At 40.3% G+C, this 16,574-nt stretch overlaps 1 protein-coding gene across 3 annotated transcripts in view; it reads right to left on the reverse strand.

Annotated features, from left to right (window-relative positions):
- Positions 1–16,574, reverse strand: part of VPS50 (VPS50 subunit of EARP/GARPII complex) — a 114,843-nt gene that overhangs the window by 45,117 nt on the left and 53,152 nt on the right. For all 3 annotated transcript variants that reach the window (XM_070059817.1, XM_008261723.4, XM_051852990.2), the window contains 6 exons: positions 12,122–12,254; positions 8,556–8,647; positions 6,298–6,392; positions 5,877–5,975; positions 2,902–2,992; positions 466–642 (listed from right to left, as the gene is read on the reverse strand). In XM_070059817.1, coding sequence (XP_069915918.1) covers positions 466–642; positions 2,902–2,992; positions 5,877–5,975; positions 6,298–6,392; positions 8,556–8,647; positions 12,122–12,254 — 687 coding nt within the window. The remainder of the gene's footprint in view (positions 1–465; positions 643–2,901; positions 2,993–5,876; positions 5,976–6,297; positions 6,393–8,555; positions 8,648–12,121; positions 12,255–16,574) is intronic.

Here is a 16,574-nt window from a genome sequence, read left to right on the forward strand (position 1 = left end):
GCTCAAAGTGTTGTTAAAACGTGGTACTTCTAAATCCTAAAAACATCCTTACCAAGAACTTAAGCACAGCATTACTCTCTCAGATATGGGGACTTCAAATAAAATTACTCACTTAGTTACCCAGGAATGGAGTTGAGAGAACAATGAGGGTGATCTATTCCTTTAACCATCTCTCTGCATAGTAGATCTTATATTCACTGAAGAAATTACACTACTACTCAATAAATAATCTGATAAAAACATGCAGCAAACATAAAGGCAAAATTTATTGTTCAAGAGGACAATGTCCACAAAGTATATTATAAAGTCATTATCTGTACAAGTGATGTCACATGTACACAGGGGTAGGACAGTGGGTGGTAGACAAATGAGTGTCTAATAAATTATCTTGCTCACTGGGTGGAACACTTTTAAATAAACGAATCTCACATATGGTTCACAATATGCTTCAAAAACATCACGTACCCCATTAGAAGCCAAGACATCCTCCGTTTCTTCGTCCTTGTGGTTGGCCTGGATTTCAAATGGATTGCCGCCACTGCAGTACTGCTCAAACAAGGTCACTGACTTTGAGGAAGTCGAGACTGGCTGCTTACTAGGTGAAACCGATGGGGAACGGGACTGCTCCAGGAATTTAAATTCCTAAACATTAAAAAAAGGAGGCAAACAACAAAATTCAAGTACATGAACACATTCCATCAAAGTCAAAGTTGAGTTAGGAAAAAAAAAAACACTGTTCTTTAGGTTATTCACGTTTAAGTCTTATTAGCTGTGTGAAAACACAACTTGGAAAGATGTGTAAAGGTTTTCGTAAAGTCACTTGAACGTATGATCTGGATGAAGCTACTTTTGACGTACTTTAAGGAACTGCAAATAAAATTTTTTAAAATAACAAGAAATTTGTTTGATTTCTTCCAAAAATTTTAACATGCAGCCAAGGCCCTCATACTACTGTTTGAATCAATAAAGTCATTTATGAAAACTGTGTGACTTTACTGTTGTTAAGTCAGCACCTTGCTTACTCACACACTTGCACCACAGAAGATATTCTATACAGATCCATCAAAAACAAAGCATGAATTCTATTTCCTTCCTTGTTAAATGGAAATCTATAAACTTTCATTTACTTTTATGTATATACCAAGAAGGCAATGTCACAAACACCTGTGCTGAAGGTCGATGATGTATCTTCCACACCAAGCTTGCTATTAACCCAGTATGTGCCATAGATAATGATTAGAATGTCACTTGGCCTCTCTATACCTCAATTTCCTCATCAGTAAAATGAGAGGATCAATCTGGATCGAGAGACTCCCAAACACTAAAGCTTCATCCATTACCCAAATGAAGAAACAGGCAGGCTGGAGAGGTTCAGTACCAAGCACAGATTACACAGCTAACTTGAGGGAAAGTTGTGATAATTTCTAAAGTTCCACTGCATTAGAACACTCAAAGAATTATCACACACATGTATTAAACATGTTCTCCTACCTGAGAAGATAAATCCTGAATTTAATTGTTTATATGACTTATATGATTTTTTTTTTTTTTTTTGGACAGGCAGAGTTAGACAGTGAGAGAGAGACAGAAAAGTTCACCCCCGAATGGCCACCATGACCGGCACGCTGCGCCGATCCGAAGCCAGGAGCCAGGTGCTTCCTCCTGGTCTCCCATGCAGGTGCAGGGCCCAAGCACTTGGGCCATCCTCCACTGCCTCCCCAGGCCACAGCAGAGAGCTGGCCTGGAAGAGGAGCAACCGGGACAGAATCCAGCCAGCGCCCCAACTGAGACTAGAACCAGGGGTGCTGGTGCCGCAGGAGGAGGATTAGCCTAGTGAGCCACGGCACCGGCCTATATGACTTTCTTAAAAGATATTTTTAAGTTCTTAAAAGGTACATGGGCTTAAGTTTTAAATGATGTATTTATTCTTTTTATATTTTAATCACACATGATGTAAGGCCTAGCATAATGCCAAAGAATCATGCCATTATTTTTATAAACAAGGAATGAACATAAATCAGTAAGACAAAAAATTTTAACGCCAAATCCAAAGAAATACATGTGTCCGATGGATACTGAGTTATGAAGTCTTTAAGATAACTATTTTAGAAAAAATTAATGCACAATTGAATGGAAACGGTTCATTATGCCACTTAAAAAGTCTTATAATTACACCAAGTATGTGTACAAACACTGACTTAATGTGATGGAAAAATAAAAATTCAAATAAAATTGTTTAACCGTGATCTACCTATGGGCACTAAACGTTGACACTTGGTTGAACACAGTGTTTCATGCAAGAATTCTACAATGTGTTTAATCAAGCAAAAATCAAACCAATTCAAGACTTTTTCACAGAACACTCATTTCATAAGAATTCAAGGACTCAATTAGCTACTAAAAACTGCTTAGGAATAATTTTCACCAGTCTATCTTGTATTTCTAGGGCATTTTCTCATTACAGAAAGATTTAAGAATTGCAGTTTATTTAAGAACATATTTGTTCCTTTAAGAAATGACAAATATTCTACAACTATAAATAATACTTTTACCAATATAACTACAACTATAAATAATACTTTAACCAATATAACTATTTAATTTTTTGCAAAATTTCAAGAAAGCAGTAGACTTTTTCCTGAATTCAAAAGGGGAAAAATACCATCTGAATTGTGACTCATTTTAGGCACAAGTATTCTGAAGTGTATAAAGTAAATTTTGTAAGGAGTCAGATGTTCACACACACAGAAGGTTCATTCTTGTTAAGAGGCTGACTTTTAATCTCTTGCAAGAATGATACGGCATTGTTCCTTAATTATTTTATACATGCTGTCATATATCTGGGTTTAAAACATTAATAAGATGACTAAAAGATTTCTTTTTTTCTTAATCAACACTTACGTGAAGTTGTAAGATGCTGAAATTCGATTTAACAGGACAAAGTTCCCACGTTTCATTCTCTAAGAACATTCTCAGCTCATCAAGTCGCGTTCTTAAAGAAAAATGTACAAAGATAAGAAGAAAAGCACACTATAGATAAGAATTGAGGAAATAATGTTCAGTGCAAACAATCACAGATTTATCATCATCACAGTAAACTTCAAAAACCCATTCAGATTAACACAGTAAACATAAATGTGTACTCCTAATTGATAATGTCTTATTATCCTTAAAAGTTCTCTCAAATATTTACTAACCTTACGTATTTTCACCATACTGCAAAAATAATGAATGTGTAAGAAATGACAGTTTTACTCAGGAACTAAACTAAAAGCTTGTCTCCAACTCATGAATTTAAAATATTCTTAGCTAATCATACATCAATGATAAAACACAGAGAAATAATTCACAGATGCATGAGATTATAAATACTAATAAACAATTTACGTTAAGCAGCACTGATGGTAATCACACTGAGTCACAGGTTAAGAAGATTATCCATTTCTGATGACACTGAGCTCAGGATTGATCTTTGTACAGGTTTTACAATTAAATTAGCAAGTAAGACACACATGTACTCCACATTCCGCTAATCACTATTTCATACAGAGCTCTTCTTTCTCGGACTCTTGGTGTCTATCCTGAGTCATCATCACATTATAAAGGCAGTCCCTGGAAAACTAACCCTTCTAGCTGAAAAAAGGGTAATGTCCACTCTTTCTTCTTCCTATTACAAACTGTTACTGCCATGCAAAAAAAAAAAAAGAAATTCTTTTTAAATCCAGGCATTCTAAACTCAAAAGGCAATAAACAGATGAATTTGTGAAAAGCAAGAATTGCTCCAAACTTTTCAGTTAACAGTTAAGGACTTTATGATAATTATAATAAGTTAAATAAAACAGAGAAAAAGATGTACAAAGTGAGTAAGAGAATATCAAATAAGATAATTTCAAAAATGAAAACAAAAAAGGAAGCATATAGACATTCCAGAACTGAAAAATATGTTTGTAAATAAAAACTGGGTCAGTAAAATAGCAGATCAGAGGTAGCAGAAGACAGGATTAGTGACCTCCACAAATCCACAGAAAATACCCAAATTAAAACACAACTTACAGAAAGAAAAATGGAAGAAACAGAAAGCATCATAAAAGATATGCATCTTGTATGCACACAATTGGATAGTGGACAGAGAGAGAACGAGCAGAAACAGGATCTGAGGAGGAAAGGGCCAAGAATTCCCAAAAGTGATCATGCCCATGCCTCACATCATATACAATGACTGAAATGGATCACAGATCTAATGGAAGAATTAAAATTATAAACGCTACAACTCAATGACAAAAAACCCATAATTCAATTTTTAAAAATGGGCAAAAGCATTGAACAGCTATCTCTATAAAGAAGATGCACAAATGGCCAACAAACACATGAAGAGGCTAAACATCAGGAGTTACTCGGGAAACACAAAGCATAAACAGACGCTGTTCACACTGCTGGGGACAGCTGTAACCAGAGACAAACCATAATGCTGTTGACAAGCTTTTGTAGAAACTGAGAACTTCTTCCCACACTGCTCGGAATGTAAAATCGTACAACTACTTTGGAAGACAGTTTCACGGTTCCTCAAAATGTTAAACACAGAATTCCCAGAGAACCCAGCAACTCTCCTTTGTATTAGCTCCTGGTGGATGCTCTAGCAATTTTCCACCAGCTGGGTGACTGAAAGAGTAGAAATGTGTTCTCTCCCAGTTCTTGGGGGCCAGAAGTCTGCTGGCACTTTCTCCAGAGCTCTCAGGAGGAGAACCCATCCCTTCCCTTTCCCTTCCTGGCGGCTGCTGCCATTCAGGGAACTGTGACCACCATACTCCACTGCCAGCCTCTGGCTTCATGCTGTCTTCTCCTCTGTGTGTGCAGAGTTGTTGCTCTGTGTCTGTGCAAACTCCCCTGTGCCCTCCTCTCACTTGTGATGGTTTTTAGGGTCTACCCAGTGAATCCAGGACAATTCCATTACAAAGTTCTTCATGTCATTCCCAGAGACACTTTTTCCAAAGAAGTTAACATTTACAGCCTTCCGGGATTAGGACTTTGTGTGTGTTCCTGTGTGTGTGTGGACGGCAGAAAGGGTGTATGTCATTGTTTTCACTCTGTCATACACTCCTAGATGTACACTATGAATGAGGAAAGAAAGCAGAGTTTGAAATTCTAACTCACTGGTATCAAGTAACAACAAAACGAAAATGAACTTTAAGACATAATTCAATTCAAATGACAAAACGCGCCTAAGGAATAAACTTAGGGTCTAGCGTTTATTAAGAGAGTTCTAATCAACATTGGCTTCCTCTGGTCCTCACAATTTAATGCTGCTCTAAGCACACAATCACACTGAACATTCCTGCCTGCTGATCTCCACTCCTAAATCCATTCCTGCTACACTCCATGTAAGTTAGCAGTGATTGCCTTGCTAGGAAATGTGGTACCCGATCTTGGCTTTGAAGCTGGCTCCTCAACTCCATGCCCTATCCTCCAGAAGCCTGCTTACTCCTAATGACAGATGCTCTCTAGCACCCCTCAGTGAACTCCATCTCTACTGATTTAACTTCCTTATTACAGACGCAGGCATGAGCAGCAGCCAAGTTCTTTCAGTGAGCCCTGATTTAACACTAGCTTTTACTCATACAGAAGTCTGCTCACTGTTTAGTTCAATATTTTGAACCCTTCAAGAGTAACAGTATATGAATATTTACAATAATAATGAAAATATTTTATAGTTTTTTATTTTACAAGCCCTTGATCACCCTAGAATGAGTTATAAACAAAATGCTCATTCCAATTCAAAAGTAATTGTTTTGAGTCAATTAGTGCCATAATATTAAGTATCAGACAATAGTATTCCCATTACCTCAGTAGGCTTGTTCTTATTTTATCAGCATTCTTACCTATGGTAGTTCTTGAAATAATTGACACTTTGTTTTCTAATAGACTCTTGCAAAACTTCAGACTTGCTCCCACAAAATTCTTCTCCAACTTGCATCAACCTAGTAGGATAAAAAGGTTTATGTAAATTTCCACAATATAGTTAAGATTGGTTCTTTTTCCTTAAAGACAACAAATCATAAAAATGCAGATATTTGAAAAAAATTCTAAAGATTACAAACCTATTACAGTTTACTTAACATCAAATGGCAGAACTATTTAAAGAAACACGCACACACAGAAACACACATACACCCAGCAGCAATTCAAATATGAATGTGCAATTACATTAATTTCCATGAAGTTAAACATGATTCACTAATTCATGATTTCTCTGATTATCACAGTTGAATGAATCAAACTGAATAAGATCTCAAATACTACCTGCTGATTATATCCAAAACAAAGATGAAGTCATCATATTTGAATATAGACAAATCAGTTCCAAGCAAGTAGGTTTTCACTTTCAGCTGAACATCCTGTAAAACCAATAAACAAACAAAAAAATTCAACAAACTCAAAATATAGAAAACTAGTCAGTCTTTTAGAGTTGCAGATTAAAATGAAGCAGGAACATGTTCCTTCTAATAAAGATTTTGCATTTAGGTCAGTAGTCAACATCTTTATGGGTAATATAATAGAGAAAATTCTCTATATATCAGATACAAACTAGTAATGTCACAGCAGTCATCATTAGGACTTAACACAGTTGTATGTATTTCTGTTTAACATAAAACATACACATGCACCTCAAGAATTATATCCTCACACTGGAAATGGGGATTAAAGTCACCAACTGTTATTTATGCATGGGTTGGTTGGTCAAAACCCCAAAACAATCAGTTCAAAAACAATCAAAGAAAGGGGTTTTGAGCTTAGTGGCTAAATGCACCTCATCACAGAGTGCATGGGTTTGAACCCAGGTCTGCCCTTGACTCCAGCTTCCTGCTAATGCAGAGCCTGTGGGACAGCAGTAATAGCTCAAGTAATTGGACTCCTACCACCGACACAGGAGGCCTGGACTGAGTTTCCAGCTCTGACTCAAGCCCTGCTCAGCCCAGGGCATTGTGGGCATCTGGGGAGTGAACCAGCAGATGGCAGTACTCGGGTTCTCTGCCTCTCCAATCAATTTTTTTTTTTAAGATTTTATTTATTTGAAAAGCAGAGTTGTAAACAGAGAGGGAAAGACAGAGACACAGATAGAGACTGACCTTCCATCTGCTGGTCCACTCCCCAAATGGCCACCAACAGCTGGGGTTGGGCAAGGCCGAAGCCAGGAACCTGGAACACCATCTGGGTCTCCCACATGAGTGGCAGGGGCCCAAGCACTTGGACCATCCTCCACTCCTTTCCAAAGCACATTAGCAGGGAGCTGAATTGGAAGTGGAGTAGCCAGGAGTCAAACCAGTGCCCATATAGAATACCAGTGGTGCAGGCAGTTTAAACCAACACACCACAACATCAATCCCTCAAAATGAATCTTAGTAAGTCAAAATACTCAGAATAAGATAACAGAAATGACCACACACAACACAAAAAAACTGATAGCTTTCATGTTTTTCTTTTTTTTTTTTTTTTTTTTGACAGGCAGAATGGACAGTGAGAGAGAGAGACAGAGAGAAAGGTCTTCCTTTGCCATTGGTTCACCCTCCAATGGCCGCCACGGCTGGCGCACTGCCAGCCAGCGCACAGCACTGATCCGATGGCAGGGCCAGGTGCTTCTCCTGGTCTCCCATGGGGTGCAGGGCCCAAGCACTTGGGCCATCCTCCACTGCACTCCCTGGCCACAGCAGAGAGCTGGCCTGGAAGAGGGGCAACCGGGACAGAATCTGGCGCCCCGACCGGGACTAGAACCTGGTGTGCCAGCGCCGCAAGGCGGAGGATTAGCCTAGTGAGCCGCAGCGCCAGCCTTTTTTTTTTTTTTTTTTTTTTGACAGGCAGAGTGGACAGTGAGAGAGAGAGAGACAGAGAGAAAGGCATGTTTTTCTTTTTAAATTGTAGCTGTGTTAGAAAGAGGACAGGGGATGGCCGGCGCCGTGGCACAGTAGGTTAATCCTCCGCCTGTGGCACCAGCATCCCATATGGGCACCAGCTCTAGTCCTGGCTGCTCCTTTCCCAATCCAGCTCTCTGCTATGGCCTGGGAAAGCAGCAGAAGATGGCCCAAGTGCTTGGGCCCCTGTACCCCTGTGGGAGACTGGGAAGAAGCTCCTGGTTCCTGACTTCGGATCGGCACAGCTCCGCCCGTTGTGGCCATTTGGGGAGTGAACCAACAGAAGGAAGACCTTTCTCTCTGTCTCTTCCTCTATCTGTAACTCTCTCAAATAAATAAAATAAAATCTTTAAAAAAAAAAAGAAAGAAAGAGGACAGAGGAGAGAGGAGTATAAAGGAAAGGAGAGGAGAGGTAAGGTGAGGAGGAAGGAAGAAAAGGAGAGGGAGGGAAATGTCATCTTCTTAGGATTGTACCTATGAGCCACATGGAATCTGTTCTGTTTGTACTAATATCACATTCACATGAGAATTGAAGAGAACTGTGTTGTAGTAATCATCATGCATTTGCTGTGAACCTGAGAATCTAATGTATTAATAGATTCCTTTAAAAAATAAAAATGAAATGTTAAAAACAATTTTAAAAAGCCAAACCTGCCATATTCGTGTAAGTCCATGTTCTAATTTCTTTTTTATGTAGCCACGATCAAAATTCGTTTCTTCAGTACCCATAATATTACTCCCTTCTGAAAATAAAAGATGGCATGGTTTTTAGATTTACTTCAATGTATTTTTGTTTCCCAATTTCCATTTAATCAAAAAAAAGTCAAAAAGTATTATAAATATATCTTTAAAAAAGTATTAAAGTTAATCCTATTTATGACAGGTTAAAGTTACACTGTGAAATACTAAATATTCTCAAGACCACTCATTCACAACTGGCTAGATCTGAGAGTCTAACCAAGCAACGTGGTCCTCAGGTTCTCAACGGCCATATACTATCAGCTGCAAGACCATGACGTCACAGGCTAGGGCCAGGGCATTAAGAATCAATTAAATGAGGCTGGCATTCCACCTGAAGCACCAGCATCCCATATGGGTGCCGGTTCGAGTCCCAGCCACTCCACTTCTGATTCAACTTCCTGCTGATGCACCTAGGAAAGTAGGGGAGGATAGGCCAAGGGCTTGGGCCCTTATACCCACGTGGGAGACCCGGAAGGAACTCCTGACTCCTGGCTTTGGCTTGGTCCAACATGGCCCTTCGGAAGTGAACCAGTGGATGAAAGATTTCTCTCTCTCTGTAACTCTGCCTTTCAAATAAATAAAACAGATTTTTAAACCAATTAACTCAATTACCAATTAATGTGCATACTAACAAGAATACACAACATAGAACTTCTCAGTGAGGTCATGAGGGCCACATTTTATATTTTTCATAATGCATAAAGATTTACTCATTCCAGATCATCTAATAATGTGCAGTTCAACAGGTAAGATCAATAATCTGCCTCACAATTTTCCTTAAGAACAACAGGGACTATACAGACATTTATGTTAAAAAAAAAAAAAAAAAAAAAAAAAGTGTGCCTCGCCTCTGTGTGACTAAACCAAGGAGGAAAACTGAATCCACTACTACTATCATCTCGCCTTGGGCTGCCAGTGTGTCTGCTGGCAAGGGGTAAAGAGCCCTCGCTCAGGGCCAGCCCCAGGCACATGCCTCCTTCCCCTCAGAGCACTCCCCGAGTGTCACAGGAGGCAGCTCTCACGGCCAAGGACCCAGCAGCTATGGCAGAGCACCTGAACTAGAGCTTCAGAGTTTTACTTTAGAACCTTTAAGTGTTAGGACACCAAATAGTACAAAAAATCACTACAGAGCTATAGCATGTGAATTCCAGAATCCTCTTACAGGGGTGAGAGTGCAGGACTGGGTACAAATCGCCTGGCCTGCAATGCCAGCGCAGGGTCCACTCTTATCTCCACTTTTTCTTCTTTTTCTCCCTTTCCTTACCTTCTCCTCCCCAACAATATTTCTTTTTTGTTTTTATTTAAGATTTATTTATTCATTTGAAAGAGTTACAGAGAGAGGGGGGGAGAAACAGAGAAAGGGATCTTCCACCCGCTGGTTCACTTCCCAAATGCCTACAACAGCCGAGGCTAGGTGAGGCTGAAGCCAGGAGACAGGAGCTTCTCCCACATGGGTTGCAGGGGCCCATGTACTTGGGCCATCTTGGGCTGCTTTTCCAGGCCATTAGCAGGGAGCTAGATTGGAAGTGGAGCAGCTGAGCTCGAAACTAGAGCCCGTATGGGATGCCGGCATCAGAGATGCCAGTACAACCCACTGTACCACAGCACCATCCCCCCAACAATATTTCTAATGAAAACCCATCCATAGAATCCTCCTCTCTCGTTTTTTGCTTTTTGTTTACAGGTTTCTTATTGGTCAAAGATGAATATTAATTTATGTCGTCTAAACCTCTGAAACCCTATGCTTAATCCAACTGGAAGACCTGGGTGTTCCTTCTACCCACACTACCACAAAAATTAAGCAATTCAGAAAGGAGAAGTTATTGGACTAATTGGATTGAACAGCTACATAAAGCAGTATGCAATATCATGACTGGTGCATAGGGAGATTACTGATGCCATAAACAGGAGTGTCAATTTGTAAAGTCAACAACAGGAGTCACTGTGCACTTACTCCTCATGTAGGATCTCTGTCCTTAATGTGCTGTACACTGAGGCTTAATGCTATAACGAGTACTCAAACAGTATATTTCACTTTGTGTTTCTATGGGGGTGCAAACGATTGAAATCTTTACTTAATGTACACTAAACTGATCTTCTGTTAAAAAAAAAAAAAAAAAAAAAAAAAAAAAAAGAAACTATCAATTCCCAACTTGACTCTCACTGGGATTAAACATGACAATAGGTCTGATCTGATTTCATCATCATTTATAAAAAAATCATCTATTATTTTTCACTTTATGTTTCTGTGTGGGAACAAACTGTTGAAATCCTTACTTAAGGTATACTAAGCTGATCTTCTGTATACTAAGATAATCGAAAATGAATCTTGATGTGAATGGAAGGGGAGAGGGAGTGGGAAAGGGGAGGGTGGTGGGTGGGAGGGACGGTATGGGGGGGAAAGCCATTGTAACCCATGAGACGTACTTTGGAAATTTATATTCATTAAATAAAAGATAAAAAAAAAAATAAATAAATAAATAAATAAAAAAAAAAGCTGTGCAAGATAATTTAATTTGTCCATTATTAAACAAAATATTGACAAATCCCTTTATTCATTTAAAAATACTTTGAACGCTTAATCTTAGCTATTGTTCAAGGGTAATCATTTAATAGATATATAACTGGAGAGATGAAGTAGTTTAAATAGGATGCCTAGTAAATATAAACATTTTTTAAAGTTTTTTTTTTTTTTTTTTTTGACAGGCAGAGTGGACAGTGAGAGAGAGAGACAGAGAGAAAGGTCTTCCTTTGCCGTTGGTTCACCCTCCAATGGCCGGCGCACCACGCTGATCCGAAGGCAGGAGCCAGGTGCTTCTTCTGGTCTCCCATGGGGTGCAGGGCCCAAGCACTTGGGCCATCCTCCACTGCACTCCCTGGCCACGGCAGAAAGCTGGCCTGGAAGAGGGGCAACCGGGACAGAATCTGGCGCCCCTACCGGGACTAGAACCTGGTGTGCCGGCGCCGCAAGGCAGAGGATTAGCCTTGTGAGCCACGGCGCCGGTGAAATCATCTTTTTTTTAAGAAATTCTAAGTTCTGTTGTATTCTTGGGAAGGGATTTGTTGATTCAATCAGTAAGTCTCAGAATCTAGATTTATAAGTACAACTTGAGAATTAAAAAAATAACCCTGTACTAATAATAAACATTTAGCATTAATTTCATAGTACATTTGCACAGGTCAATGTCTTAACTAGTTTAAAATTTATTGTATTACAGAAAAAAACATTTTTTAAAAAAAGCTATTTCCCAACAATTCTTCCCTAAGGCTATCAGCACTGGTACTACCTGCCACTTGAAGAGTCCTGTGGCCCCGTTAATCCCCAAAGCTAACGGAGCTTTGTGGTAGCTGAATCACTTCCCTTGCTGAACATTGAACCTACAGCCAGCGTAAGCCCCAAAAGCATGACTGCTGCTCCTCTTTTTCCCTACTCTAGAAATGCGGCATACTTATAGTGCAAAACAGGTCTCTCCTACCAGCAGCCGCAGCGGTATCCGCGCCATCGTGCTTCTCATGCCACTCCATTGTCCTGTAGTAGCTGAGCATGACTTCCCAGAGAGCTTTGCACAAGTCTGCAAGGCAGGGAATGTAGCTGTCTGGTATGACGTGCTGAGGAAAACGCAGAGCCAATTTGTAAATGATTGTGTTTAACACAGTTAGACAAAACATTATGCGGTCATGAACTCACTAAAAATCAGTGATAACTAAGAGGTTTTTCTACTGACATGCCAATGGTAAAAATTGTTTCTTCAAGTAATTATCATTTCAACATGGCTTATCACCCTTTAGCAACACTGCACCACATACTGAGAATCAAATTTTAGACACAGAGCCATAAAGTCTTTGAGAAATTATAGCATAAGCAAGTGTTGGCCTAAACATCAGCATCATAACATAATGGATTTTTTCAAAGCAATGCTTCTAAATCTGCAAATACCCCTTTATATTTATCCTTGGATGCAAGCCACACTTGCGATAACAGAATTCATATTTACAATTCAATCATTTCATTTGTGTAAATTAAGTAAACACCTTCAAAATTTTGTAAATTCCTGAAATCAAATGGATATCAATATTCTATATTGGATAATAATGTTTTAAAGTAATATTCTATATAACAAGGCTGCAAAACAGTGGAACCCCAAACCTCCTCCTTAATAGAAATACATGGATTTCCCCTCTTTATCCTTTGTAAAAACAACTCACTTGCCATTCTGCCCTTTTTTGCTATTCCACTTTTGCAAGCTTCCCATCTGTCATAAGGTAGTATTTGTGGCATCATTTGAGAGTACTATACAGCCATGAGAAGTAATTTTGGGTAATTTTTCGTAGTTAATGTCATAATCACTATCTTTAAAATGAATAGGTCTAAATCCTTCCCCCCATTAATTTTCAATATCTCATTACATCTGACATATCTATACCACACACACAAACTGAAAGCCAATAGCAATTAGCAAGGCCAGGAAAAGGCTACAAGTAGATGGCAATAAAAAGCAAAAACCACAAAAAGTTTGGGACTGACTATAACCACATAGCCAAACAAAGTTACTCCTCTACAGGCCAATTTCTCTTTCTCAAACTCAACTTTGCATAAATTTATATTTATATTATTATTATTATTTTTTACAGGCAGAGTGGACAGTGAGAGAGAGAGAGAAAGGTCTTCCTTTACCGTTGGTTCACCCTCCAATGACCGCTGCAGCATGCGCGCTGCAGCCAGCACACCATGCTGATCCGAAGTCAGGAGCCAGGTGCTTCTCCTGGTCTCCCATGCGGGTGCAGGGCCCAAGTACTTGGGCCATCCTCCACTGCACTCCCTGGCCACAGCAGAGAGCTGGCCTGGAAGAGGGGCCACCGGGACAGAATCCGGCGCCCCAACTGGGACTAGAACCCAGTGGCCGGCACCACAGGAGGAGGATTAGCCTATTGAGCCGCAGCGCCGGCCATATTTATATTATGCAAATAAATTTAATCTAGGTATATCAGAACATTCATTCTGCTAGTAACGGGAAGGTAAGGTGAGTCATATTTTTCCCAAAGAAAAATTATTACTATCCAAATAATTGCGTTATAGTCCACCAATTAATTTCTGCTATCCTTGTCACAGTTTAACAAGCCAGAAAATTGAAACTTGGATCTACTACTACTTTTGCTATTTTCACCTTATGAACTTACCAAGACACAATCCAGTAGTAAGACAAGACCTGCCTATTCTTTTTTTGTTTTTTAAGATTTATTTTATTATTTGAAAACCAGAGTTAGAGAGAGAGACACAGGGAGAGAGAACGGGAGAGGAAGATAGAAAGAGAGAGAGAGAGAGATCTTGCACACACTGGTTCACGCCCCATGTAGCTGCAACAGCCAGGGCTGGGCCAGGCCAGCCAGGCCAAAATCAGGAGCCAGGAGTTTCATCCAGGTCTCCCACACAGATGCAGGGGCCCAAGGATTTGGCCCATCTTCTGCTGCTTTCCCAGGCACGTTAGCTAGGAGATGGATCAGAAGTGGGGCAGTCAGGACTAGAACTGGCACCCATATAGGATGCCAGCAGTGCAGGCAGAGGCTTAACTCCTTAAGCCACAACACCAACCCCTCTCATTCCACTATTCAGCATTCCAATCAATCTACTTGATTAAAACAAAAATGATGAAATTAGCTTACCAAAACCTCAGGCTTGATTATAAATAGGTTTGTCATTTCCAAAAATAGTGCAGGGGTTGGCACTTCGGGTAGCAGATAAAGCTGCTGTCCGCAGTGCTGGCATCCCATGTGGGTGCCGGACTGAGTCCCAGCTGCTCCACTTCCGATCCAGCTCTCTGTCTGTGGCCTGGGAGAGCAGTGGAGGATGGCCCAAGCATTTGGGCTCCTGCACCCACATGAGAGACCTGGAAGAAGCTCCTGTTGTGGTCATCTGGGGAGTGAACCAGCAGATGGAAGACTTCTCTCTCTCTCTCTGCCTCTGCCTCTCTGTAATTCTGCCTTTCAAATAAACAATAATAAAATCTTTAAAAAATCTAAAAATAAATATAAGTGGCCTGAGTTTGAAGCACATAATGTAGGAATATCATCTTTTGAAAACTGCTTACGTGCCAAGTAAAGCAGTAAATATCGGGGGGGGGGGGGGAAGGAGGCTGCTAGAGTTAGTTTTTTACTTCTTATTATATAATTTACTTTTAGGCCCATCAGAAATCTCTATTATCAAATCCCTATAAAATTTCAGAAAGATGGTTTTTATATTGCAACATCAAAATGAAAAGTCTTAAGGGACATCCTTAAGGCATTATTCAGGCATTATTCCCTAAATAGGTTTGACACTGTTATCGCGTCCCAGTCAGCATAAAGGGAACAGGTGTTTTGGCATTCTCACAGCAAACTCTTGGCCCCAGCTTCCCCCCCCCCCCACTCTGACACAGGGATTCTGAAACAAACACAGCAGGGTCAGTGTCCTGAGATGACTGCTGGTGGCTGTGAGCTCACATCTCCAGACACTCCTGCTTTATCTCAAAGGCTGCTGGTCACAACAGCACCATCTCAGGGGCTAAAGACAACTGCGCATCGCTGAACTCTGGACCTCAATGAGCTGAACGTCTGAGCCCGACTGTATATAATCCCTCCAATCCCTAATTCCCTCTGTAAGTGACAAGCTGCACAAAATGTAAGTATCTGAAGGACTTGTTAACCACGGGAAATCAGAGAGGAGGTACCATATGGAGGAAGGAATACTGAGCATGGAACATGCATGAGCTTGGGACCCGGTCATGCAACCTACTTGGTCATAACTCCTGCATCTCTATCTTTAGTTCCCAAGAATTAAAAGTAACTTATTGAGTCTTCGGGAAGCTTTAAAAACTACAACTCTCTATAATTAAAAATTTTCCTTAGCTTTAAGCAAAGCATTCCCTGTACCTGGCTGGCTTCATTCATCATGTACACAGTTACAGGATGGGCATCTGGCCTGGCAGTTACGACACCAGTTACAATACCCTCACCCTGTATCCGAGTGCCTTGGTTTGAGCACCATCTGGGCTCCTGATCCCAGCTCCCTGCTGATATGTACCCAGGGAGACTGCAAGCCCACTCAAATGGTCAGGTCCCTGCTGCTACCAGGGGTACTTGGGTTGAGTTCTCATCTCCTGGCTTCAGCCTAGGCCAGCTCCAGTCATTGCAGGCACTTGGGAGTGACCCAGCAGATGGAAGCTCCCTCTATCTGGCTCTTTACCGCTTAAATAAATCAAACACATTTTTAAAAAAGGAAAAAAAAAAGTATTTTCTTTAAACAACAAGAAATCACAAATTTCTCATCTACCAAGTATTTTTATCATTAATGTTAAATACGTATATACACATAAAGACATGCAATATGTGTGATATAAATGATCCCAACATGGAACTAAGCAGCACCCATTAAACTGGGGAATAAGGTTCTCCTTTAGCACCATTCCCAGGTCTTTTTGATGGCTGTAAATGGCCTTTACAAAACAGATAATACTATAAAACAAGCAAAGCATTCACAATTAGAATAATTATTTTTCAAAGTTGCAAGTGACAAAATGCTGATCTGCTGAGATCACAAGAAGAGAAGTATTGAAATACACAAACACTATCAAATTAAGGTTAGGGTTTTGTGGCAAGTTTCAAAAATACTTTTCTAGCAGTAAATTAGTTTTGTGTGCCACCTTCTAAGAAGTAGATGGGCTCTTTCAACTGTTAATCCCAATTACCACCCACCCCACGTTACCCAGCAGTGTCGGTGTTGATTGCTTCAGGGGTTCATAGATTTGGACACTAGAGAGGCTTTGCCACATGCAAGCCAGTTTCGAGTGAAGAGAGCACCTCTCCATGTCCAGCGCTGAGAGGAAGGCTGGTTCTCCAAGTGACTTCAGCCCTGAGCATCTGTTCCACGGGCACTCATCAGACCCAGGGTACCTG

This window comes from Oryctolagus cuniculus, chromosome 16 (assembly GCF_964237555.1).
Source record: "Oryctolagus cuniculus chromosome 16, mOryCun1.1, whole genome shotgun sequence".
Taxonomy (NCBI): Eukaryota; Metazoa; Chordata; class Mammalia; order Lagomorpha; family Leporidae; genus Oryctolagus; species Oryctolagus cuniculus.